The following is a 23,737-nucleotide window of genomic DNA, read 5'->3' as shown; positions in this document are numbered from 1 at the left end:
TTTCATCTTATTTATTGAGTTAGTTTTAAGTTTGACTTCAATGGAAAGCTCCTCTCTTCCTCTGAAGATCAACAAGTGCCAACGAACTAAACTTGAAATAATATAACTGTTACAGAACGTTTTCTATTTTCCCTAAAATGAGTTAGTCCCTTCCAGGAAATGCTTGTTGGAAATTATTAGAAAAATCCGGGGAAAAATGAAGAGCCCTCTCCGTGATGTCAGGAATAATTGATTTATTTGTTTTTGGTGACCTGGAATTAGTCAAATTTAAAGCAGTAGTTTGACCTTTTGGAGCAGTGGCTTCCTGGTGACTCCACCTGCTACCCGGGAACCGCTCCCCGCTAAGAAATAGTCCTCAACATAACCTCAAATTGTCATTTTTACACACAAATAATCACTACTATCAATCAGTGAGCTTTAGAGGTGCTGGCAGATTTTGTTTCTGGGTTAGGCTAGCTGCTCTAGCTGCGCCTGTTCCCATTCTTAGTGCTAAGCACAGGGAAAAATGTAAAAAAGAATCTGCCTCAAAATGACTCATTTGTGAATTCAAGTACATTATTTTAATAAACTGATCTGTCAGGATGCAAAGCTATTTAGGTTAAAAATCATATTCAATTAATATCAGCCGAGTCTGCGTCTAATGTCGATGTAATGCTGGTTTCCTTTGAAACTGTATTTAACTTTTGTGTTCTGAAGAAAGTGAGTCATTTAATTTAATCGTTTCATACCAGCTTAGTCAGTGTTTTCCTTTAACTGGAAATGAGCCACACCACACAGCATTACAGCATTACAGCACCTCCCACATCACTAATACAGAAGATGTTGTCCATCTTCTGAAGGCACCGCCTCTCACTGTACAGCAGTTAGGTCATATGGAGAAGAATCGGGGGATCCTCTAGGTTTATAGAGGTTTCCAACAATTGTTTTCATGTGGAGGTGAAAGATACATAAGAGACTCAAATCTCACTTGCTGTCAGTTAAAACAAAACATTACAAGACAATATAGAGTATATTATTATGTCCTTTTAAAACCAGGTAGCTCCAAAACATCAGCCCTGTTTTCAGCTTTGTTACATTTCTGTCTGTTTCATTTTTGTCCAATTTTTTTTTTTATTGTTTACTTTGCTAGATCCCATAAAAAATATATCAATCTTTATTTTGTATAGTTGGAGTATGGTCTTAGTTCAGTATTCAGATTGTATTAATGTAATCTTTTATCTGTCTGTCTGTCTGTCTGTCTAGCTATCTATCTACATATCTCTGTTCACAAACTCACCACCAGAGGCTATTTCATGGCTCCGGGTCTACTATTTTATTATTAGACATCTTATTATCAATATCATATTCATACAATAGATGACCATATGCATTTCCTCGTGCAGGTATACGGTCACAGTCACACTAAGAGGACGGGCAGGAAGCAGCGTGGGCAGCCTCCCTGTGTCACCGCCTGCGTCAGACCAGACGCCAGGAGGGAGTTTTCCACTGACGAAAAAGGCTGCGCTTCTCGGCAGTCTGCTACAGACAAGGGAAGCGCTTCAGCTGGTACGGAGCCCCGTGCGGCGGAGAGACGCAGACAATAGCACCGAGAGCTGTCTATATGCGGGGATAAGCGCTGTATTTATTTGTGCCATTTTGGATTACTTCCACTGTTATCCCACCGGCTGTCTACCCCAACGCTGTTTTGTCCCTAATGGTGATCGGATACTCGAATTGGTGGTGAGTGGACCCAGAACAGAGCTGCATGTTGGCTGATTGAACGCCGTATTTTACGTGTTTAACCTCAGCGGAGGAGGGGAGCCAAGTAGTTTGAATTGTGTTTCTCTCGTGTCGGAGTCCTTTTAAATGTAACAATGTGTTGTTACGGCTGAATCTTGATGGCGTGTTGGCTGGATTTCTGTTGAAACACACTTCTTTTAGTCGTTTAACTTAAAGCGTTATTGTAAATATTGACATGGTTCGGCTGCTTGCTGAAGTGAGTGAACTAATTGGGCTTCACTGCTGGTTTACACACACACAGGTGATCATTATCTGATTTGCAAAGGAATAAAACAATGTATTGATTTAGGCGAGATTCCAACAATCCGCTTCATTCACTTATCGATTAATGGATCAACCGCTTATAAATCAGGTATTTAGAAACTTCACAGCGGGAGTGTCGTGCTTTACATTACGGTGTGGTTTCGGGCTGTGGATTCATTAATGTGTGAACTGTTGATGAGGTCGGCTTTGTGTATTCAGCCCGTGCGGAGTTGTTCTTGTTCACCTCGGCGGTGCTGGTGCGCCTCTTGTAACTAGAGCGACTCCTGAAGGCACTACATCTGAGCACACACAGCTGACAGCGCTGCTGTCATTAGAATTAGCATTAATCATGAGGAATGATCGGGTCACATGCCACGGCCTCGCGACGTGCACGTTCGGCTACATTTAACGATTGATTTTTGGATTGATTGATTTATATTTCACCTCGTGCACGGTTTGCGCTGTGAGCCAGGTGTGGACTCGGAATGTTGCTTGTCTTCATTGTTTGAATATTTCTCCTCAGCAGCACATGGATATTTCTTTACACCAGTAATTCTGACGCCAAAAAAACGTTTTTTTTTTGGTCAATTCAATACCTAGAAAAGCAGCGAGTGCGCTCGCTGTTTGTTTATTTACCAGATTATTATTCTCATCAGAAGCTGTAATTAATGCATCGTTTAGTAAATGACACTCTCATTTGGGGCTCTTATTTTTATGGAGCCACACTCTATCTGTATTTTTTTGAAAGAGCGACTGAATCAATGTCATCGTCTCTAGCGCGACCTCACCCGGATCTTTTTTGGAATCATGTTTTCTGGAATTAGGCTACAGAGAGCTGAATGATCCTTTGTTTACAGAGAGGGGATGTATAGCACTTGATGCTGTGCATTTCATGTGGTAATCATTTCCCAGGAATGTGCAGTGATGTTGAATAACTCTTCATCTCCTCTTGTGTAGTATCATTTAAAAATATTGCTCACATTTTACACCATGATCTCGCTAAAAGAATATCTTCTCTTAATCATAAACAACATAAAGCAACAAAAGGTCTTTGCGATATTTGGAGGAATTTCAACTATGGCAATTACCATCCATACCTCCTGACTCCCCTCCTCTCCATCATATGATTCTGTGCTCGCCAACCTTGTGGGGCCTGCAGCTGTCAGCATAGATGATCTGGATGGCCACTTCCTGTGCACTGCAGTGTGCGTTTCACAACCTCAGGAAGCTCGCACACACTTTTAGTGTCTGTCTCCCCAGCTGGGAGAGGCTGCAGCAGCAGCAGTGCTGGGTTCAGACAAGGTTGCATGTGCCTGCCTCATTTTGGTCACGCAGGATGGCCCCCACGCTTTTGTGCCTGGAGACGTGAGAGGGGGCGAGGGGGGCTCAGGGAGTCTGCTGATGGTCTCCCTCGCAACACTGGAGAGCTCCCATCTGCTTTGTCCTCTCCCAGCATTCCATGCTGCAAGTGTCCCAGACTGGAGCACGACCCCTGAACCCAAAACCACCTCCTCTCTTCCTCCACACAAACACACACACACACACACTCAAAGCTGAGATTTTCTCAACTGTGCTTTTTGTTACACACAGCAGCTTCTGATCCATGCAAATATGTAAGAGGAAAAAAAAAAAAATCAAATCTTTTACCTCTGTAATATATTCTTTCTGCATACGTTCGCCAGGATTCAGTCTACTTACAATCAGCCCTCTCTTTGGTTTACAATTTGAGTAAACTAACCCAAATCAGTCGCAGTACACAGTCTGACTCCTGCATGCCTGCATAACAGATTAATGACAGCTGAGGGCATGTGAGGTCCATGTGCAAGCTAATACCCTGGCAGGTGTGGCCATGGAGAGGTAGCTCACGCTGCTGCCTTATGGGAGTAGGACTTTCCAGTGGTTAGCAGTGGAAAACACATCTGGGTTAGATAGAGCCTGTGTTCTTCTCCCACTATTACAGCAAGAGTGGCGCTGCCAGAATGGAATTCCTGCGGCTTGGAGACATGACATTATTTATTTGTTTTGTACAATCCTCTCTCCTTCCTCCCACTACCTCTCCGTTTGGGAATCGGAGTGTGCACGGGTTGGGGCAGCGGAACAGAATGTTTCTGTGGCACAGTCACAACGGGCTTTGGGCTTCAGTGAGAACAAACAGGCTCATAGAGGAGAAAACAGGAGCCCTCCCTGCTTTGTTCCAGCAGGTGGAGCGCTTCTGAGCAACAGCTGAGTGTAAGAAACGGGCCAGTGTTCCCCCCAGCTGTACATGCGCTGGAATCCAGCCCGCCGTCACCTTGATGGCCCTCATCAATTACCCCCGTCTTCTCAGCGACAGAGCTGGAAGTGAGAGGTGCATTACAATGAAGCTTAGAGGGGGGGGGGGGGGCGGCCGGCCTGCCCGGACACGCTCCTACACACACAGGAAGACTCCCAGGTTCATCATTATCACATTTTATGAGCACTCAACTCAGCCAGTCAGTAATTCAGGCACTGCACAGGGTTGCTAGTGTGCCATGTAAATGCTCTGGGCTGGCTAAGTTTAGTGCGACTTGTCACTCCCACCCACTCAGTGGCAAAGGGGCTGGACAGGCAGTGCAAGGGGGCAAAGTCAACTGTGAGTTGTCCTGCTGGGCGTTGGGGGCAGGCAGGGTCAGTTTAAAAATGCTGCCGGACCCCTTAAGGCTTTTAAAGATTTTCCTGGACACACAAATGTCCCTCTGTTGTCATGGGTTTCCTGTTTTTTTTTTTTGTGCTTCTGATTACATCTCTTGTAAAATAAATGCCTTTTGTCAACTTGTGTGTGTTGCAATGGGAAACCCTAGAATCCTCTTGTTAAACTAAAGTAAAGTGTCAGCAATGTTATTTGCTGTTGAATGTTCTTAATGAGTGATGGATTAAACCTTAACTTATTCTCCCCAGTTGGAATAATTTCAGATTCCTCGATAAGAACTTGAGGAGCTGTCTGCAGATAAAATGGGAATGAATTGGGATTCTGAATTCATATTAACAGCCTGTAGCTGCATGTATCAAGATAATCTTATTCGACTGACATAGTTCTGCGTCTGACTTGAGCTGTGTAGTGCTTCTGGTGACAAATCTCCCCGCCAGAGATTTATCTTCCCAACTCTGTGACAACTGGCTAGGGAGCACCTCAGCGGATGCGTCCTTTATCTGCCTGCCTGTGTGTGTGCTTGATGGAATGACAGTGATGCATAATTTAGCGTGCGTTGAAAACATGCTGTGCACCCTCTCTGGCTCGGCTGTCCGATCACATCCATTCTGCGCTTAGAGCAGACATTCACAGGCACTGCTTTCTTGAGGAGCCGGCTCTGAATTCTTCTCTTTCATCTTTTTTTTTTTTTCCCCCCGTTCCCTTCATGCTTTTTTTTTTGCAAATGAGTAATTGCACGATTGTTGTCTTTTTTCTTTTTTTTACCCCCGGTCCCTTGTTCCATCCGCTGCTCTTTGGGCCTTGTTCTGTGGGTGCAGCAGCAGAGCAGGCTGAGAAGCTCCAGATTGACTACAAGCCGTCCCCTTGCCAGGATTAACCTCTCGCCATTGTTTCTGCCCGTTGAACAGGATTAACAAATCAATGTGTCAGGTAGACTGCAGTCAAGAGACAATGACCCAGTTCTGACACCACTGCCCCCCCCCACCCCCCACCCCCCACCTCTCTCCCCCTCCTCCCCTTCTGCCTCACTGAAGCTTTTAATTAAAAAGACTTTGCTTAGCTGGCGCTATGCACTCCCTTGAGGATGCCTCGCGGCTTTGTTTTCATTTTTTTTTATTTTTTATTTTTTACAGGGAATTGGGAGGGGTGGGAGTGATGGCAAACATGCAAGGTGAACCCATGTGTGCCCCTCTTGTCTCGCACTGAGACGTGCATGCTGCACGTGTGGCGTTTAGAACACTTGTTGTCTGATCAGTGATAAGCAACAGATGCTGCACCCAGGTGTTTCTAAATTGTTTCAAGGCAGATCCCATGATGCGATAATATTGGTAGCTGCGAAAGGCATTCGGAGATTATTGACTGCTCGAGTAAATTGATGGATTGGAATTGAGCGACTGCGCTTTCTCATTGGTTCGGGAATGTAAGAAACGCTGAGGTGGCCACAGTGTAAAGGATGCCTTTTTGTACGTGCAGAGACAGTATGAGCCAGCTTGACCTATTGCAAGGTGATTCATTCATCATATGTGCACTGGGGACAACAATATCTGACTGCAGCAATAACAACAGCCCACTATAGAGCTGCAAAGCTGCCCCCTCTGCCTATTCAAAGGTGTCAGAGTCTTGCCCTTGACTCTGACTTCTCTTTTATCCTTGTCAAAAGGCAAGACCGGTTTTGCATAATTGCTCACTGTTGCGTGCTAAAAAATGACTCCTTCCTTGTATACATAGGCCTTCAATTGCTGACACTTACATAACATCCTGATAAGACAGGCATGCAGGTCACACATGGAGTTAAAGTTACGTTTCCTGTCTTTGACATATTTAGTTGCCCTCTAAGGAGTAGTGGTGACAAATAAGCCTGTTGGCATGACAGCTTGGTGTATATCAGGCTAATAATTTACATGTTTGGGAATTTAACTAATTTCAAGATCTCTAATCTGCCAAAAAAGCAACAGAAAATGACATTTCCTTATAAACATGCATACAAAAATAACCAAAACTCAATTACATGCTCGAGCTGCAACAGCTGTAAGTGATTTGGCCAATATTCCAAAGACAGTTCAAAGTGTGATGGTGAAATGATCTCTTTATGGGTAAAGTAACAGCCGCCTTTCCTTTTCCATTCCACATTATTGCAGGGAGTGTCTTTGCTGGAGTTGAGCCCAGTCATGTCTTCCTTCTCCTCTCACTTCCTTCTCCTCCGTCCCTCCTTGTTTAAGGTAGCAGGGGCTCGGCCCCCGGACTGTGATGATGACCTCTCTCGTCTCTTGGCGGGTCGTCGTCTTGCTCTTCCCAGAAGATGTGAAGAAGGTTGTCTGTTGTTTGTCAAAGCCACGTAACGTGTTCGTGTCCCATAACCGTAAAACACACCAGCAGTAAACCTTCCGTATCGTTCAACATGTTAATTTTTCATGTCAGTGGTTTCTGTCTTTTTCCTGGAACGTGCTGAGGTTGATTTGGTTGAGCTATGAGAGTATCATTCATTGACTGAAACATTTAACATTTAAAGATATCAACAGAGCTCGCGCGTAAGAGGTTTTACAGGTATTAGGCAATGTTTTTGAAGATTAGAGGGTGAATGGCGTTCTCTCTCCTCATGATCATCTTTTTCTCCTCGTCTCTGCCGGCCTGCCTGTCTTTCTTTCTCAAAGGATTGATTGTTTTTATCGCTGAACCAGCAGCCCCTCTCACGGGAGCTCTGAAAGAATGCATGCAGCAGTTGCATAACAAAACATCTTGAACACGCATAGCTGTACATATTTACTATGACTGCCATGCGAACACATCAAACAGGACAAGTTGCAAATTGCCCTGGCTTTGGCCCTCGTATTTGATGGTGCTGCCTAAAGGGAATGATTGAAATTAAATGTCTATGGCTGGATTATTTGGTCACCTCTGTCCTTGGTCCTTCGCTCTAATCAATGCATTTGCTGAGCTGATGGGATTTGGAAGAGGGTGAAGGGTCCAGTAATTGTTGCCTTATGCGAATAGGCCTGATTGATTGCTTCCTGTGCCGTGGCTAACTTCCACTCTCAGCTGAGTGCAGCACGAGATTGGGATGCACGCGGCCGAGCACAGGACCCACTTGTACCAATAATGCTGTAAATGGCCTGTGTGTACAATAGCTTCCGTGCAACATACAGATATTGTTTATTCATTGGTTCTTGTTGTGTTATATTACCAAATACTGTACATTCATAAGCAAAAACTTCAAAGCTGTTAAAAGAAAGTGTGAAAAATTTGCTAATAACCTCTCCCTCTGCTCTTTCCTGCAGATTGTTCGCGCTACCGCCATGAGTGGGCTGCTCAAGAGGAAGTTTGAGGAGGTGGATGAGGACCCATGCTACTCCTCACCCTCCTCCTTCTCCTCCGCCTGCTCAGGCTGGGACTCGGAGGGGGAGAGCTGCTACTCGGACACCCTGGATTCCACTCCCAGCAACCCCAGCTCCCCCAGCTCCCCAGCAACAAATTTCAACAGTGAGTGTTCTCTTCTGGGCAACAGTAAATCATAGAAAGAGCTGATGTTACATGCTTTTTAATGCGTTCTTTCGCCTTGTCTTTACTGCTCCGCAGAGGCTCTGATAACAAACCCATAAAAACGGGGTAGAGTTAAGGAATTTAGGCAGCTGGCAGCCCATGAAACATTTCTTAGAAATTATTTCAGACATCTGCAATGAATACCCCTTTTGATTTTATGCCCTGAAGCTGCTAAATGGCTAATCGCATTGTGCTGTGGCTGCTCACCTTGGCTCTGTCTCCACCTTCTTCCCAGAGCCTTGTAGACAGACAGAGCCTCACCTTTCCCTGAAAGATGTTGGTCGAGCACCTTCAGGGTGTTGCTGTCTGGACCCGGGTACGTCTGCTGGCCTTTAGGGGACCGGCCGGGTTGGAGAGGGATGGTAGGGGAGAAGGGCAAACAGTTGTGAGGTTTCCAGGACGGCGGGGCAGGGAGCCAGGAGGGGAAGCGTGGCAGGTTGCCAAGGCTGGGAACACATAGAGCCTTGTCTGAAGCCCGGGCATGCACCCAGCACAGGTGCTGAAAGAGGCTGGGTGAAGGGATACGGAAAAAGGGGGGTAGGACAATCAAGAAAGGAAGGCATGCAGACACATCTAGAGAAGCAGATTGTGCAAACCATTATAATCCGGTGTTTGTGTTGGACAGAAAGTTGCCTGCCATTGTGAGGTGAAGGGGGGGGGGGGGACACAGCCAGCAAAGCTATCCCATTTAGAGGCAGCAGAGAAGGTATCATTTGTCTCCTGCTGGTGTTATAAGCCTGACTGGATTTGATGGATGGGAAACTGGAACTGGCAGTTTGTTTCATCTGTATTACCCCTAGCGGCAGATTTAGATGGCATAGTAAGGCTATTGTCTGTACCTGCATTGGGGTAAAAGGTTGGTTTTCTTCCCCTGAGCTCCAATTATTGCACCAAGTACACTGATTTTTCCATTCGAGGGCAGTGGTTCAGGGTGTGTCTCCAGCAGGGAGAGCTGGCTGACAAAATGGGAATCTATAAGGAATTCCCCACAACAAGGTGTAATGCTCAACACAAAAAAAATCTGTAGAGAAAAAGGTTGCTTGTCTTAAAGGCTCAAAAGTAATGTTTAATATTCCTCGGCAGAGGAAGTGTAATTTACAATAAAGCTTGAATAACTGTTCCAACATATGGTTCCACTTTGATTCCCATATGGTTTTATTGTATTTGTCTGAGGATAGAAAGATGGCTGGTTGCTTTGAGTCCTGAATGTTTTTAACAGAAAAAGGACCTTTTGACTCCTCAGTTTCTGGGCCTTTTGTGGGGAATGTCAGCTTGCAGGGAGACCAGGCTGGCCAGTTTTTATTCCTGTTCTGAGAGCTACACTTCCATCCTCCACCTCTTCCGGAAGCCCCGAGCATTTACTCACCCGTTTGTGATCCTGGCAGCCCTGCTTCCTCCTGTGTTTTGGCCACCACAGGGAAATTCCAGGGCTGGGTGGTTTCTGTCGCACAGTAGGACGGGTAGAAACGAGGCCGGGTGGTTTCTTGTTAGTTTAGGTTTCACTTTACAGGATGTAAAGTGTGTTGAACTCCTGTTAGCAGTGTCTTTTAATTGGGCACATGATAAGGCTTGGTTGAGGATAGGGCAATGAATCAGAGGGCTGTCCTTTTACAGTCTGTTCAGAAGGGTTTGCACAGACTTCACATGGCGTGGCATTATGCCATCTAGTGGCACATAAAAGCAATTGAGGCTGATCAAAAGAATGCACTCACAACAGTCTGTTTAAAACACCACTCCCCTTCTTGGACAAGCTGTATTCTAAATCTATTCTTTCTCCATCTACAGCAACATCCATCCTTAAGAAAGCCAAGAGATCACGACGGGGCAACGTGACCTTTGACCAGGTGACGGTGTTCTTCTTCCCTCGGTGCCAAGGCTTCACCAGTGTTCCCAGTCGTGGAGGATGCACTCTGGGCATGATGCAGCGACACAGCGTGCTACGCACGTATACGCTTGCTGAGTTTGCTGTGGAGCAGCGGCTCCTACGCAGGGAGAAATTCCTCAACAGACTTAGGGAGGAAAAGCTGGAGGCTCTCAAATTGAAGGTGAGCAAAGTTGCCCTCAAGCGTGTCAGATCATTTGTAAAAATCCCTAAATTCCGATACACAAGTTCAATGCAACAATCACTCATTTGATGTCTCTCCAGCTGACTAAGAATGGAACCCAGGAGAATGAGGAGGCGGAGCGCCTAACGGTGGAGGACATCCCAGAGCAGGACATCGACATCAGTGGGGCCAATTTGGACGAGGGCTATTTCCTCCAGCCTTATCCGCCAAAACGCCGCTACGCACTGCTCAAAGCCGCCGGTGTGAAGAAGATCGACAAGGAGGAGAAGAGGCAGCTGCATGAGCTGAGAATCTCCAGGGAGAACTGCGGTTGCGACTGCCAGGGCTTTTGCGAGCCTGAGACATGTAGCTGCAGCCTGGCCGGCATCAAATGTCAGGTAAGCCAAAAGAAACCAACCTAAACTGTGGTTCAACAATAAGCGCTCAAAATCACAATACGATTGGGACTTCTTATCCGTATTTCTCAAGTAATTTAACTCCTTCCTTCTGCTCCCCACAGATGGATCATTCCTCGTTCCCATGTGGCTGTACCAAGGACGGCTGCGCAAACACAGAAGGTCGCATTGAGTTCAACTCCACTAGGGTACAGACGCATTACATCCATACTATCATGAAGCTGGAGCTGGAGAAGAGGCTGGAGGAGCAGTCGAGCACAGAGGAGGAGGAGGAGAACACAACCACCTTGCCAGCAGTGCCCTCTTTCCCCTTTAGCTCAGAACTGGCGGCAGCTGGAGAGCACAGTTGCAGCAGCGATATGACAGACTTATCAGACTCTTCTGGTCAGAGTGAGGACTCTGAGGCAGGCGAGAGCCGGTGTGAGCATCGCACCCACCCGAATATGGATGAGAAAGGCCTGAGCCGCATTTTGAGTTTTAGCGACACAGAGAACGGCTCAAGAAGTAGCAGGGGCGGTGGGGACTGTAAAGGTATCTGCTGCCCAGATCAACGGCAAGAACAGCAGCAGCCATGCACGGAGGCTTTTAGTAGCTTCAGCATGGTGGACTTTGCTGACGAGAATGACAATATAGATTCCGCACTGTTAGACGACCACACAGACAATCGAGTCACAGCCATCTCAGAACTTTTGGACGAGAACGCCAACCAGGGAAACGGCCTGTTCCATAGCAGTAGTGTGCCACGCACGCCCTCCCCAACCGTCGACCGCTCGGCGAGCTACAACATGGACCTGAGTCTCTCCTCGGAGTCCGACCTGGAGTTCTTTGACGGTTTCCCCTGCTTGGGGCCCAGCTCGCTCTACAACTCCCTCAAGGAGTATGAACACATGGACAACTTTTTTCAGTTTCAGTTTCCTAGTTACCCCAGCCTCCCTCCGGCGAGCGACCCCGGGACCTGCCTCCTGGAGTCGCTGATTGGCCTTTCAGAATCCGTTCCAGAACCCCCTGCCACATTTACAGACAATCAGCTGTTGGAGGAAGCCATGAAATTGTCTGTGATGGAGTCTGTGAAAGTTTGACAAAACGTGAAAATGTGTGGACAGTGCAAGAAAAAAAAAAGACAGGAGTTTTGGAGGGGACCGAACATGCACATAAGAAGTTAATGTCAACGTGATATTTGGAGGAAGCTGTGATTTCCCTCTTGCCTAATAAATGTTCAAATTCCACACTTGCCTTCAAAACGTTAGCAAAGCAGTTTGGGATTATTGCTGTGTGAGATGGCAGCTAGTGTTAAAAGTGAAAAGATGCAAAACAGAGATCAATTTGACCAGGCCTATAGAAACCAATGATGGCTCTCAGTTCCTAAGAAAGCTCTTTTAACCAAACCAAGATCAGCAACCATATGCTAAACAGGAATCAACCTTAACCGGGGCCAGGTTGGGAATCTCAACACAGCTGAATGTGCACCTCAGGGAATTTTTTTTCTAGCTTTCTAGCTTTTGGAGGCAATGTATGGTGACCATTGCTGTGATGGCCTTCATATGAAACCTGAGTCAAATCACAACAAAGTCCTGTTCATGTTTTCCCTTTGGGCTTACACCCAGATGACTTGAGAATAGGGTCCTCCCTGTGTTGATTCCTGAAGCTAGGGGACTCATTCTCCTCAAGATCTCTCCCAAGGGTCTTCTATGGTACAAAAAATAATCCCTCTAAAAGCTCCTCGATCAGCACTTTATCTGTGAAAATAGTTATGTATGAATAGGCATTGTTGTGGTTGTATGGGATCGATTCAACAGTTAAACGCTAAATTATGGAGTTTCTTATTTATGAGCTGGGTAACTAGAAATAATGCTCATACCATTTAAAGCTGTAGCTTTTATTGTCTTTATTGCTTTTGTTTTAAATTATTTCCTTCATGATCTTATTCTATTTATTTCAGATAAAAGCCTACTTTCACTCAAGAAGCACTGTGGTTTGATATTTTCACCTAAAAGTGCAATCTTCCTTCCTTCTTTTCCATTTCACATAAAGTCATTGCTATGGGAAATGGGACCACAAGTCCATCAGAAAGTATTTAATATCTATTCTCTTTTACATTTAACATTTGTTTTTATAACTTATTACATCATCATTTCATTAGCTATTTAATTTTAGACATTTTGGCAATAAAATGGGGTGTTGTGAAGTTTACTGGATGTGCCTGCTTATCAGGGGAGCCATGCCTGCCAATGGTGTGTGCAGAGTGCTTCCATTTAAGCTTTGGGACTGAAAACTGTGGAATCTCCCGAATCACTGAAACTAAATTATGGGTCTATTGTATCGCTGCCTATAATGTAACCATAGAAAATGACACTAATATTTTGTAACTAATTTATGTAGGTTGAAAAAAAGAATTCTAATCACTTACAAATTGAATATTTTATTAAGAAAGCAAAATGAGTAATTTTCAATCTGGGACAAACTTTGTAATATATGAATTATAGAGAAATGTATACTTATGAAGGTTATCGCTCTCTAGCATTCTGAAGTATTTTTAATAGGCAGTCTCATGTTTAGAAATGCCACTAAAACTAAGTAAATTGCAAAGATCAATTTGATTGTATTCTGAATTGCTTGGAAGTCTGTGACTTGGGTTACATTATGTACTAAATATCACATGTAAAGGGTTTTCTGTGCATAAAAACTGCATATATTATACACTTTTTATTGCACATACAAACCCTCACAAAATGAAGCGTTGCCTCATTCATAATAGAACAAGACCTTTCAAAGGTGATTCTGTCACCAGTGTGAACAGTTGAGGACACTAGAGAGTTGATGTACATATCTCACCCTTTCTACAGCTGTTTCAACAGCCTTTCTGGACCCTTTAGAAATTATGCATGCAGGTCCTGTTTGTTAAAACTTGTTCTGATTAATTGTATACTTTGAAAAAGTGCTGAGTGCACGTTGGAAATGTATTATTCGCTTTTTGCCTTTTTTAATTACTTTGAAATCCATCCGATATATGTTCTTATACGCCAAGAAGAGGGCACTGATTTTTGCAAGCAAACGTTTGTTTCTCTTGTATAAAACATCAATTCTCATGAAGACATGGCAACAGTGAGTGTTTATCAATGTAATGTATTACAGTACAGCTTTTTTATTTTATTTTTTATTTTCAAAGAACGTGTCTTACTTTTTGCCTTTTGTGTTGTACATATTTCTGCTTGAATGGTCCTGCAGAGCAAACAAAGCTGCTTTATTTTTTACATATTCACACTTTAACCTGCTGTTAAAAACAACAAAACAGTTTCTTTCATCTAAGCCATTTTGACAGCCTGTCCCTCCAAATAATAATAAAAAAACATTTTCTAAATGCTGTTGTTTGTCATGCTGAGTAGTTACAGTGGAACCGTAGTGCAGTTTAGAGGATAAGCAAATGTGCTCATACAGTTGCTCTCTTTGATTTATCTTATGCATATTTTATGTAGACTTCCTAACTGAGAAAAAAAATGTCTGTGGTTTCACGTTCTTACCTACTAAAATCAGTATATTTTCTATAGCAGTATAGGCAGTGTATTGTTCATGCTCAATGCATTGACATTCTTTTGTATTTTTTTGTACAAACCACTGGAATTCATCTGTGGCTTTTGGTCTCCATGGTTAAGAGAAAAACACTGTGTGTGATGTCATGCTGTAGGCTCCTGCATGACTACCACCACAAACATATGGCCAGAAATCCCAGACAAGACGGAAATGTCGGGCCAGTGACTGCATATAGCTCACATTTGGCCACCATTAAGAAAATGTGGTTGTTGTTAAGTCTTTAGGTAGATCTTACAAGAATTCTTTTTGGCTCTCTTTGATCCGACTACATTAAAAAAAGGCTTTACCTCTGTGCTGCTCTGCCACTTAAACCTAAACCTAATATAAGACCAGTCCCTTTGATCGTTCTTCTTAATCATCCATCAAAACATCGTTAAGAATGTTTCATCTACTGGGGTTGCAGATTGGGAGGTTAGAAAATCAGGGTTTTCATTATGACTTCTTCTGTTGGCCCAATGACCCTTAAAATGTGGCCCTTTTAGATGTGGCCCTATTTACAGAGTGGTTGTAAGCAAAGTAGGTTACTCTAGTCCGGTGGTTCTCAACTGGTCTGGCTGCGGGACCCACCATCACCCCTCAATGACCTGCCGCGACCCAAATCGAAGAACATTTTCAACTTCTCAAATGTATTTAATGATAAGATGGTGCAGTTTGAACCTGAGCTGAAAATGTCCTCTGCAGTCGTAGTATAGGGAGCTCTCTTGTGCAGAGAAATTGTTCCTGTCAGTCCGCGTCCCACACATGTTTCACGTAAACGAGTAAAACTGCTTTGTTTGTTATGTCTGTAGATTCGTCCATTTGTAATGCAAAATGACCACTTGCCTAAATTCGAGCTGTGGTCTATTGTTTGATGTCACCCGACATGTCTTCAAGGCCCGCGACCCACTGAAAACGGGTCCGCGACCCAAAAGTGGGTCGCGACCCACCAGTTGAGAATCACTGCTCTAGTCTATGGTATAGCAAGCATGGAATTTAGTCTAAACATGAACCACTGTTGCCACCCTTTGGCTAAATTAAGAACTACAAGAAAACATGTACTGCATGTAAACATGTGACTGAGATGCAAATTGATTTTATTTCCCACGTTCCATTTGACAGGATACACTGTGCCATCTATTGCATAACCTGGAAAAAAAACATACAAGTAAAATAAAAGTCAGGCAACTAAAATATGCAGATGAAGTGGTGACAATTTCAGGATCACGTCATAGAGGTATTAGGAGGCTCACTGAATAGATCCAGTCTTGGAAGGAAGAGACTCTGGTGAAGACCGTGGGTTTTGACACTTGGTTGCACTTGCCGGCTGGACCGTAACTGACAACACCGTGGACTCTCCAGGCTCCGTCTGTGAAACAGCTCAGGGGACCTCCGGAGTCGCCCTGGGACAGGTAGCAACAAGAACATACACAAGAGGAGAGGGTCCAGCTTGAAGACCGTAGGATGAGAAGTAGGACGTTGCCTCTTACTCAACGTGTTTGATAAACAGCTTTTACTTAGACAGAGATCCACTGGGTGGCATTGTTGTCAGAATGATCAATGAGTTGCCACTAGTGCAGGATCACTGACCATTTGAGTCACTTAAAAGTGTTCCTTTAAATTAGAAAAATAGAAAAAGAATCCACAAAAAAAAGAACATTTTGTATGGTCATGGTCTTGCATTAATGGAGATCAAAACAGTATGCACACATGTGTTTGCTTTACCTGGCAGCCTGATATGACTCCATCCCCTCCGGCACACACCATGGTTCTCAGAGCAATGTTGCCCCACCAGTCAGGCTGGGAGCAGACTGCATGCTCCACCACGGGGATGGGAGCCACCTGCAGGATGGCAGGCACGCTTCCTCCGTCTGTAAAAAGAGCAGAAGAGGGAGTTTATTAATCTTGTCATACTGCGGCTGCCCTAACAAAGTGCTGTTGCATGCAGTGTGCATTCAATTGGGACATACTACTTCCTCATAACACTGCTTCTTGAACTTTGACCCCCTTGCTCTTATTTCTGCTGCACAGAGGATTGTGGGTCAGAATAACAAGAAAAGCATGCTGGCTTACATACTGCAAAATGCGTCCAGAAGCAACAGGACATCCTGTGCTGCATTTAACATACTATGTATTGGGACAAACTGTTTTTTTCTGGCATACTCAATAGTACGGTAGTATGAGTGTCTTCTCACAGTCCATAAGTCCCCAGCCGGTGACGTAACAGGTGAACCCATGAGGTAGCATCTCGCCAGGGCTGGGAAGGTTGGCGATGGCCACGTAGCCGTTGTCGTACACAGGATTAGCCAGCCTCAAGAGAGCAACATCATTTCTGATCGACAAAAAAACATAGTGGCCATGTTTGAGGGAAGGTGGTAATACAGGATTGCTCCCAGTTGTAAATGTGAATACTAGTGAATACCGCCCCTGAAACTATCCCCTTGGGCCACTGCTGTCAATACAAGTGTGCTTTTGAGTGGCTAAAGTAAGAGAAGTGATCTGACTTGTTTTCATTTTACCCTTTGCCAAGTTCTCCGGTCCAGCCAGGATGGACAGCAATCATTTCCACACGGATGAACTGCTCACTGCCGTCATGCTCATACAGGTCATACTCACCCACCACCACACGGTACACACTAGCATCCATGCTGACAGGAAAGTAAGAAACAAAGACACACTATGCTTACTTATCATGTATCCAGCAGACAAGCAATAAGCAGAACAGGATTGGCGGGGTTTGTTCCTGGCTATTCAGTGCATTCAGTTGAATGTGTATTGATGTCTATGAGGACAGTGAGAGACCCAACCTGAGGATACAGTGAGCTGCAGTCAGAATGTAGAAACCATCAATGATAGAGCCTCCACAGATGTGGTAGAATGAACCGTCATTGTATGAATCATACTGGAGAGAAGCCTGAGAGACAACAGAGAACAAACACATCATTCCTTCGTATGATGAGGTCAAGCAGCTCAATGCTGAGCCTATTTGCTCAATAGGAAATAAGAAATTCACTGTATCATATTGTCACAAAAAGGACCATACTAATTTTTTTTAAAAGTAGTGCATTTTCACCTGCCATCTCCAGGTGTTGGGTTTGGCATCATGGCCTCCTATGACCCTCTCATTGTGCACATTATGGTTGAAGGGTGTTTCAGCACAAATCAGCCCTTTGGTGCACACATGAGCGTGAACAGAGAGTCCATTGGTGACACTAATAGCACTGAAAAGGTCTATTGAAAAGCGTGTCTGTATATTTCTTGAAAAACTTACCAATGCAGGACAGAAAAGCCGCAAGCCAAATCATGTTGGAGCACTGAGGACCAGATAGTTTGCTTTTCACTATTTATATCAGTTTGAGACTGGAGGACCTTCAGAGAGACGGTATTAGGCAAACATTAAGTTACCTGCCAAGATCAGCATGCGGATAATTCCAGATCGAACGCGCAATATGTTATGTTGTTGTGAGGAATGAGGATAACATTGGAAAAATGTTTATATACAGGTAGACAGAAGCCATATAAATCTCTCAAAATCCATTTAATTATATCGTCATTGTAGTTGCATTTTTATTTTTTAGGAAACTTTAAAAACAAGCGCTCATACTTTTTTATCATGGTGGGAAAAGAGCAGCTGCATTAACACACACAGCCAAATTCATCTCAACCATCCAAAAAGAGCAAACACACATTTTCCTACAGATAACTGTTCAAACTGATCCACAGCACTGAGAAGCAAAATATGCTCCACAGCCCGCTAACAGTATATGACATTATTCAATATTATATTGGGAAGAACAGGCAGATTTCAGTGGAAGATACAGATGTGTAATTATATCGGCCTTGTACAAACATATATAACTATATGCATTTAAAAGTTCAGATACATGTTGACATTTCTGGAGGCAGCATTTTACAAGATCAAATATAATCTGTTAAAATGCAAACATTACACTTATCATTGGTGTTATTATTATGACATTCTGTTTTGCATGTATGTTTTCTGTGGGGCTGCACAACACATTAGTACATTTTCATAAATTTGGCTGTAAAACGCTCACTGTATTCTGTGCTAGAATAAGATCCTATCCTTGTAAACCAATGAAATATGGGAGATAAGCAAACAATGTAGGTTAAGCTAGTGTTGTAGGTTTGTTTTCTCCCTTGGAACATATGTAACCAACATGCTGTTCCCATGTGAAACTCTTCAAATCAGATACAGTGTTGATTTTTTATGCATGATTTCCAAGTAGGTTATATGTCACTACCAAACACATTTATAAGTTGTATTAAATATCCAAATGTTTTGCGGACAATGTCAATTTTTTTCCTGAATATAAAACCACAAAACTCATGCAAGGACGGCTAATCGACCGCTGATTGCTCGATATCCTCATTGCGATCATTCTCAGTCCAGGCTCGATGTTTCTGACATCTTTATTTATTAGCTGTGCCTAGCTCGGAAGCGGCTGCTGTCACAACGTGCCTCGGCTGTAGCCTTTAGCAATGACTTCTAACATTGCTCTACCTCAGTGACATTAGAGTCAGTGTCTGTTTTGCTTAGTTAAATACACTGTCGAGGGCAATGGGGTTGCCGCAGAGCTCGTTTTTGTCGGACGGGGGAACCCACACTGGATATCATGTCCACGGGGTACGTATAACGCAAGGTTAGCCAGTTTGTCCCTAACGTTACAGCTCATTTTACCCATTTTGAGTCACTTACTTGCTCACTAGTCTATGTTAGTCCTGGACAAATGTTGCTGCATTTACCTGTGATGAAACACTAGTCACTAGTTTCTAATTGTCAGGTTGTTCTGTACGTGTTGTAACTCGTAACACCTTTAATGGTGTCCCGCCCATGATGAGGTGGCACTTGGCAGCCACCCAGACTGTCTTTGCTCGACACTGTAATTGTGCAGAAGCTGAACCTGATACTAGCAGCCGAAGCATACATTATACAGTTCGCTACAGTTATATGTCAACCTATCAACCATTGTGTGATATCTCGCAAGAAGGCTCCCCAAATTCTGGCCAATGCAATATCTTTAATTGACACATGGGGGCGACTATAACACTGTAGCCTTTATGTCAAATCATCTACACATCCTTGACCAAGTCTCATATGTGTGTTTTATCATATTTCAGGTTCAAGAGGACTCGCCAGCTCTGAGGGCTGGTCTGGAGCCCTTCTTTGACTTCATTCTCTCCATCGGAAACACACGACTTGTGAGTAGACTCCTGTGAGGCTTCAGTATATTTGGCATGTCCACCAATGGGCCCCTGTGCACACTATGACAGGCCCCCTGTGCACTACAGTACATTTCTCTTGTTTCTCCAGAATAAAGAAAGTGACTTGCTGAAAGATCTTCTAAAAGCCAACGTGGAGAAAGCAGTGAAACTTGAAGTGTACAACTCTAAAACCCAGCGGGTGAAGGAACTGGAGGTGATACCCAGTAACATGTGGGGCGGTCAGGGTCTACTGGGCGCGAGCGTCCGCTTCTGCAGCTTCGAAGGAGCCAATGAGAACGTTTGGCACGTCCTGGTAAGTCAAGTCTAGCCCTAATACGGGCTATTCTTTAACGTTCTCTGTTTAACCGATGCTGGCCTGACATACAAACAGTTTATTGTTCTAGCCAGCACAGTTTTTCTTTTAGTATAATTCATTTTAGTTAGGAGAAAAGACAATGTGCCAGGGGATCCTAACCATTAATATAGTGATTGTTACCTCCCAATAGGGTACCACCAAATGGAAAAATGTTGGTGTGTTATTGTCCCACACAAATCCATTCATGTTTTAAATATAAATGCCTTCATAACCATCTCTTTTCAGGATGTGGAAGTCAATTCTCCTGCAGCTTTGGCCGGCCTTATTGATCACGATGACTTCATTGTCGGAGCTGACCAGGTGTTGCAAGATGTACGTTTTCTTTTTTTTCTCATATAAATGGATATACTAGGATACTAGCATTCATGAACAAATGCTAGAGTGCGACATCTTAAATCCCTGTCTTTTTTTGTGTTGCAGTCAGAGGATTTCTTTTCTTTGATTGAAGCCAATGAGGGGAAACCTCTGAAGCTGCTGGTGTACAACACACAGACGGACCAATGCAGAGAGGTAGTGGTGACTCCAAATGGAGCATGGGGAGGAGAGGGAAGGTAGGCATTATGTCTTTGAATAGCTGTAATCTTTTCTTGTCATGTCACCTGTCGTATATGTACAGTCACATTAAACATTTATAACAATAACCCTTGTTTTGTTTGTCTTGGATTTTAGCTTAGGCTGTGGCATTGGCTATGGCTACTTGCACAGAATCCCATCTCGTCCAGCTCAGCCTCAATCCACTGTGATTGACAACAGTGCAGAGCTGGTTGCAAGCGACCACGCTGAGGTACATGTTATCACGTCTTTATTATCTTAAAAGTTCCTTGGTAGTTACATAGTTTTTTTCCCTTATCTTAAACACAGTTTTCTCTTACCAGGTGCCTTCAGTGGGTGCATGTAGCCACTCTATCGTCAGTGAAATAGATTTGAGTCAAGTCGAAGGAGCTGTGCAGGACACGTGTGTACCCTCGTCTACTCAGCCAGCTGTGGACTTAGGTAATCATCTTTTAAGAAGCATTCATTTGTTTTCATTGTCTGATTCAGTTGACCTGTTTTCACGCAGAATAAAATGTATGAATTGCAGATATTTCCAACATACCCAAAGCAATGACTCCAGACTTTTCAGACACGGTTTCCACCAGTGACATGGGCCAGAGCTCCATGTTTGCTAATTATGGAGACGACTCTGGGGATCAGTGTAGCTTGGGTAAGTACCTCTACAACTGATTGAATTGTGCAGCTGAATGAAACAGTTACATGTTTTCAATGCCACCCAGCTTGAAAAAAAAAAACCTGTTTTAAAACCAGCTATTGTTTGCATTTCTGGGTTCATTTAATGAATCAGTTGGTGAACTATTTTCTACTTTTATCACATAATAATAGTCCTCCCAAATGATAGATTTATGAATGTGTGTGAAACACAGCTAAAAAAAAAAAAAGCAATAGCAGCGTGTTCCTAAAAAAGTGTCACGGTTTTACAAGTATCCTGAGCTGTAGCTTTCCTCTTAACTGCTTGTCTATGTATGTGTTTTTACAGATACCTCATCTGTTGACCAAAGACCTTCATCCCCAGAGAGGGAAGAGGAATCAGACATCCAGGAGACTGAGCAGGAGGATGTAATTGACCGGATCACTAACACTTCCCCGAGCAGAGAGACTGCGGATGACCTTGCAGGCCTTGAAATCACCACAGAGAACCCGAGTGACGCGAGTATCCCAGAGGTGCAAAATAGTAGTTCTGAGCCCTCCGGCTCAGTGAATACCATAGAGGAAGAGACGGCTGAGACTGCTGCGTCAGACAGTTAGGAGGTCCAGAGAATAAGAAACCTGTTATAACTCATAACTGATGCTAGTTGCATTAGAGGGGATTTAGAGCACATTAGGATACAGAATGCTTCCTTTATGATTGTAATCAATGGAACTATCTTTTCATTTCCAAGAGTTTATTTATATCCAGGTACCATTGCTGCATGCTGAATTGCACATTTTAGAGAGATAGTATGTTGACGGGAAAGAAGGTTAATACAATATGAATGTACTCTTTAATTTAGGCAAACTGTCTCAACATCAAGCAGGATGAAGCCTTAGTTGAGTCTTAGTTGCAGTTTTAAGTCATCCTAGTTTGCACTAAAAAACGGTGAATAATATATAATTCTAAAGTCATTTTTGTCTCGCCTGCTGAATAGTTTGAAACGCTGTTAGAAAAAGAAAGTTTGAGCTGGAGTTCACACAGATTCTTCATGTGGTTTTATTTGGGGTGGAGGTTTTTATTTTTGAGTTTGAGATGAGCTCATGTGAAAAGATTTTTTTAATCTCAGGCATTTACCATTTAAGCCACTTTGCCTTGCGTCTCATTTTAACAATCGGCCTTTCTTATGTGTAGGTTTGACTTTTGATTGGTGTAAATGAGTGAGCCATGTTTGATGCAGCTCTCTCATTGTTTTCCGTTTCTTCTCTTTATAAAGATTTTAATTCAATTATATTTCCGATTTTTATGGATGGACAAAACTATTCAATTATTTATAAAAAAAAGAAGATGCTCAAGATAAACCTGCGGTAGTCTGATTTTTTTACTCTGCTAGATGTATGCATAAACAGAATGATTAAATGACAACATTTAGTGTATACAGCTCACACATATCACATAGTGGGATATACGTATATTCACTCTATAAAAATACAAATAAATGTTGACGTTACTTCCTGCTTTGAGACAGCAGGTGTCAGCAAACACCTCATTATAGATCCCGCCCAGGAAAGCTTTTCTGCCATTGCAGCTTGAAAATTGCTGTCAAATTCTAGGTGGTCTGTTTCGTATTAGCAATAATGAATGGCGACATGAAGCTGAACTATGTTTCTGCAAAAATCTCATCTCCTCTATGAACTCTTCAGGGATTTGTTTGTCCGATCTAGCAGAACAGAAGCAGCTTGCATTAGTGAGGGAAACTTCACAGCGCTGATGCCTCACAGACCCGGTGACGTGATGCATCATTTGTACCATTCATATCTGCCAATGCTGCATAAATTCAGCTTTGGCAATATGTATGTTACCTGCTGGGTTTGCTGGAAAAGCCCTTATGAAAATGTAATCAGAAGCAAATACGGGACAAAAAAATATTTTTAACAATAATTCTGAATTGAATCTTTTTTTATCTCACCCCCTGAGGATCCATGTGTTCTTACACACATGCAGCAGCAACCATTAATTATAACACACACACATTACAGTTCATTCTCAATATCTCTATTTGTATCCTTTGTAATTCTATATCAGAATAACCAAATATTGGTGAGCAGGAAAGCTACAGTCATAGAGGGGGAATATGCCTCAATTATTTACCGGGACCCTCCTCAGTTGAAGAGGGGGGGGGTGGGCGGTGGGCGGTGGGCGTTAAGGGAGAGAAAAAGAAAAACTGTGTGGGGGAAGAAAGGCGAGAGGGAGATGCATTTGTCTTCATCCAGCAGAGTGAGTGTTATTATGAAGCCTTCCTCTGAAACACCTGTATGTGTGTCAAACGCAGGGTTATATTTCTAAGATGAATATGTAGCAGCTCGGTGGTTTTAACTCTGCCTACACACTGAAATGTAACAGTAGCAATGTAGAAATTTTGCAGAAAAATAAATGCCTCAAGCTTCTCAAATCAACATTACACAGCTGGGTGGTGTTTTTTTTTTACTTCTGATCTCAGATTGAATACGCGGTTTCATTGCATTGCCTCCATGTTATGTTTGCAACGTGAAGATAGCTTTACTTGAGGAAGCAGCCTGAGGCAAAAGCCAGCAGCTGCGTGCCGGGGGAAGCCGAGAGGTGAAGTATAAAGGGGGCCACCTCTGGAGGAACATGCTTTGCCTTCATTTTCTCCCTTTTCTGCGACTGTTTGAAAGG

The 23,737-nt window shown here is 43.5% G+C and overlaps 3 protein-coding genes across 3 annotated transcripts; 2 read left to right on the top strand and 1 right to left on the bottom strand.

The window, feature by feature from the left end:
• Positions 1 to 1,542: 1,542 nt before the first annotated feature.
• Positions 1,543 to 15,329, top strand: csrnp1b (cysteine-serine-rich nuclear protein 1b). The gene is made up of 5 exons (XM_079181296.1): positions 1,543 to 1,719; positions 7,966 to 8,167; positions 10,013 to 10,272; positions 10,374 to 10,670; positions 10,793 to 15,329. The coding sequence occupies exons 2-5, from the start codon at positions 7,984 to 7,986 to the stop codon at positions 11,765 to 11,767; spliced, it is 1,716 nt and encodes a 571-aa protein (XP_079037422.1). The 5' UTR covers positions 1,543 to 1,719; positions 7,966 to 7,983; the 3' UTR covers positions 11,768 to 15,329.
• Positions 15,330 to 15,332: 3 nt separating this feature from the next.
• Positions 15,333 to 17,582, bottom strand: LOC306712165 (chymotrypsin-like elastase family member 2A). Its single transcript, XM_079181297.1, has 8 exons — positions 17,524 to 17,582; positions 17,326 to 17,420; positions 17,060 to 17,166; positions 16,772 to 16,900; positions 16,448 to 16,584; positions 15,978 to 16,123; positions 15,506 to 15,655; positions 15,333 to 15,401 (listed from the first exon to the last, which is right to left on the bottom strand). Exons 1-8 carry the CDS (start codon positions 17,555 to 17,557, stop codon positions 15,390 to 15,392), a joined length of 810 nt encoding a protein of 269 aa, XP_079037423.1. The 5' UTR covers positions 17,558 to 17,582; the 3' UTR covers positions 15,333 to 15,389.
• A 1,130-nt stretch (positions 17,583 to 18,712) lies between these two features.
• On the top strand, positions 18,713 to 23,483 carry LOC306712190 (Golgi reassembly-stacking protein 1-like). Its single transcript, XM_079181334.1, has 9 exons — positions 18,713 to 18,900; positions 19,395 to 19,475; positions 19,588 to 19,791; positions 20,080 to 20,166; positions 20,275 to 20,405; positions 20,524 to 20,638; positions 20,730 to 20,847; positions 20,936 to 21,058; positions 21,389 to 23,483. The coding sequence occupies exons 1-9, from the start codon at positions 18,835 to 18,837 to the stop codon at positions 21,655 to 21,657; spliced, it is 1,194 nt and encodes a 397-aa protein (XP_079037460.1). The 5' UTR covers positions 18,713 to 18,834; the 3' UTR covers positions 21,658 to 23,483.
• Positions 23,484 to 23,737: the final 254 nt, after the last annotated feature.

The sequence above is a fragment of the Pholis gunnellus genome (assembly GCF_910591455.1).
Source record: "Pholis gunnellus genome assembly, chromosome: 20".
NCBI lineage: Eukaryota > Metazoa > Chordata > Actinopteri > Perciformes > Pholidae > Pholis > Pholis gunnellus.
Note: the sequence above shows the minus strand (reverse complement) of the source record. Positions and strands in the feature narration are given on the sequence as shown.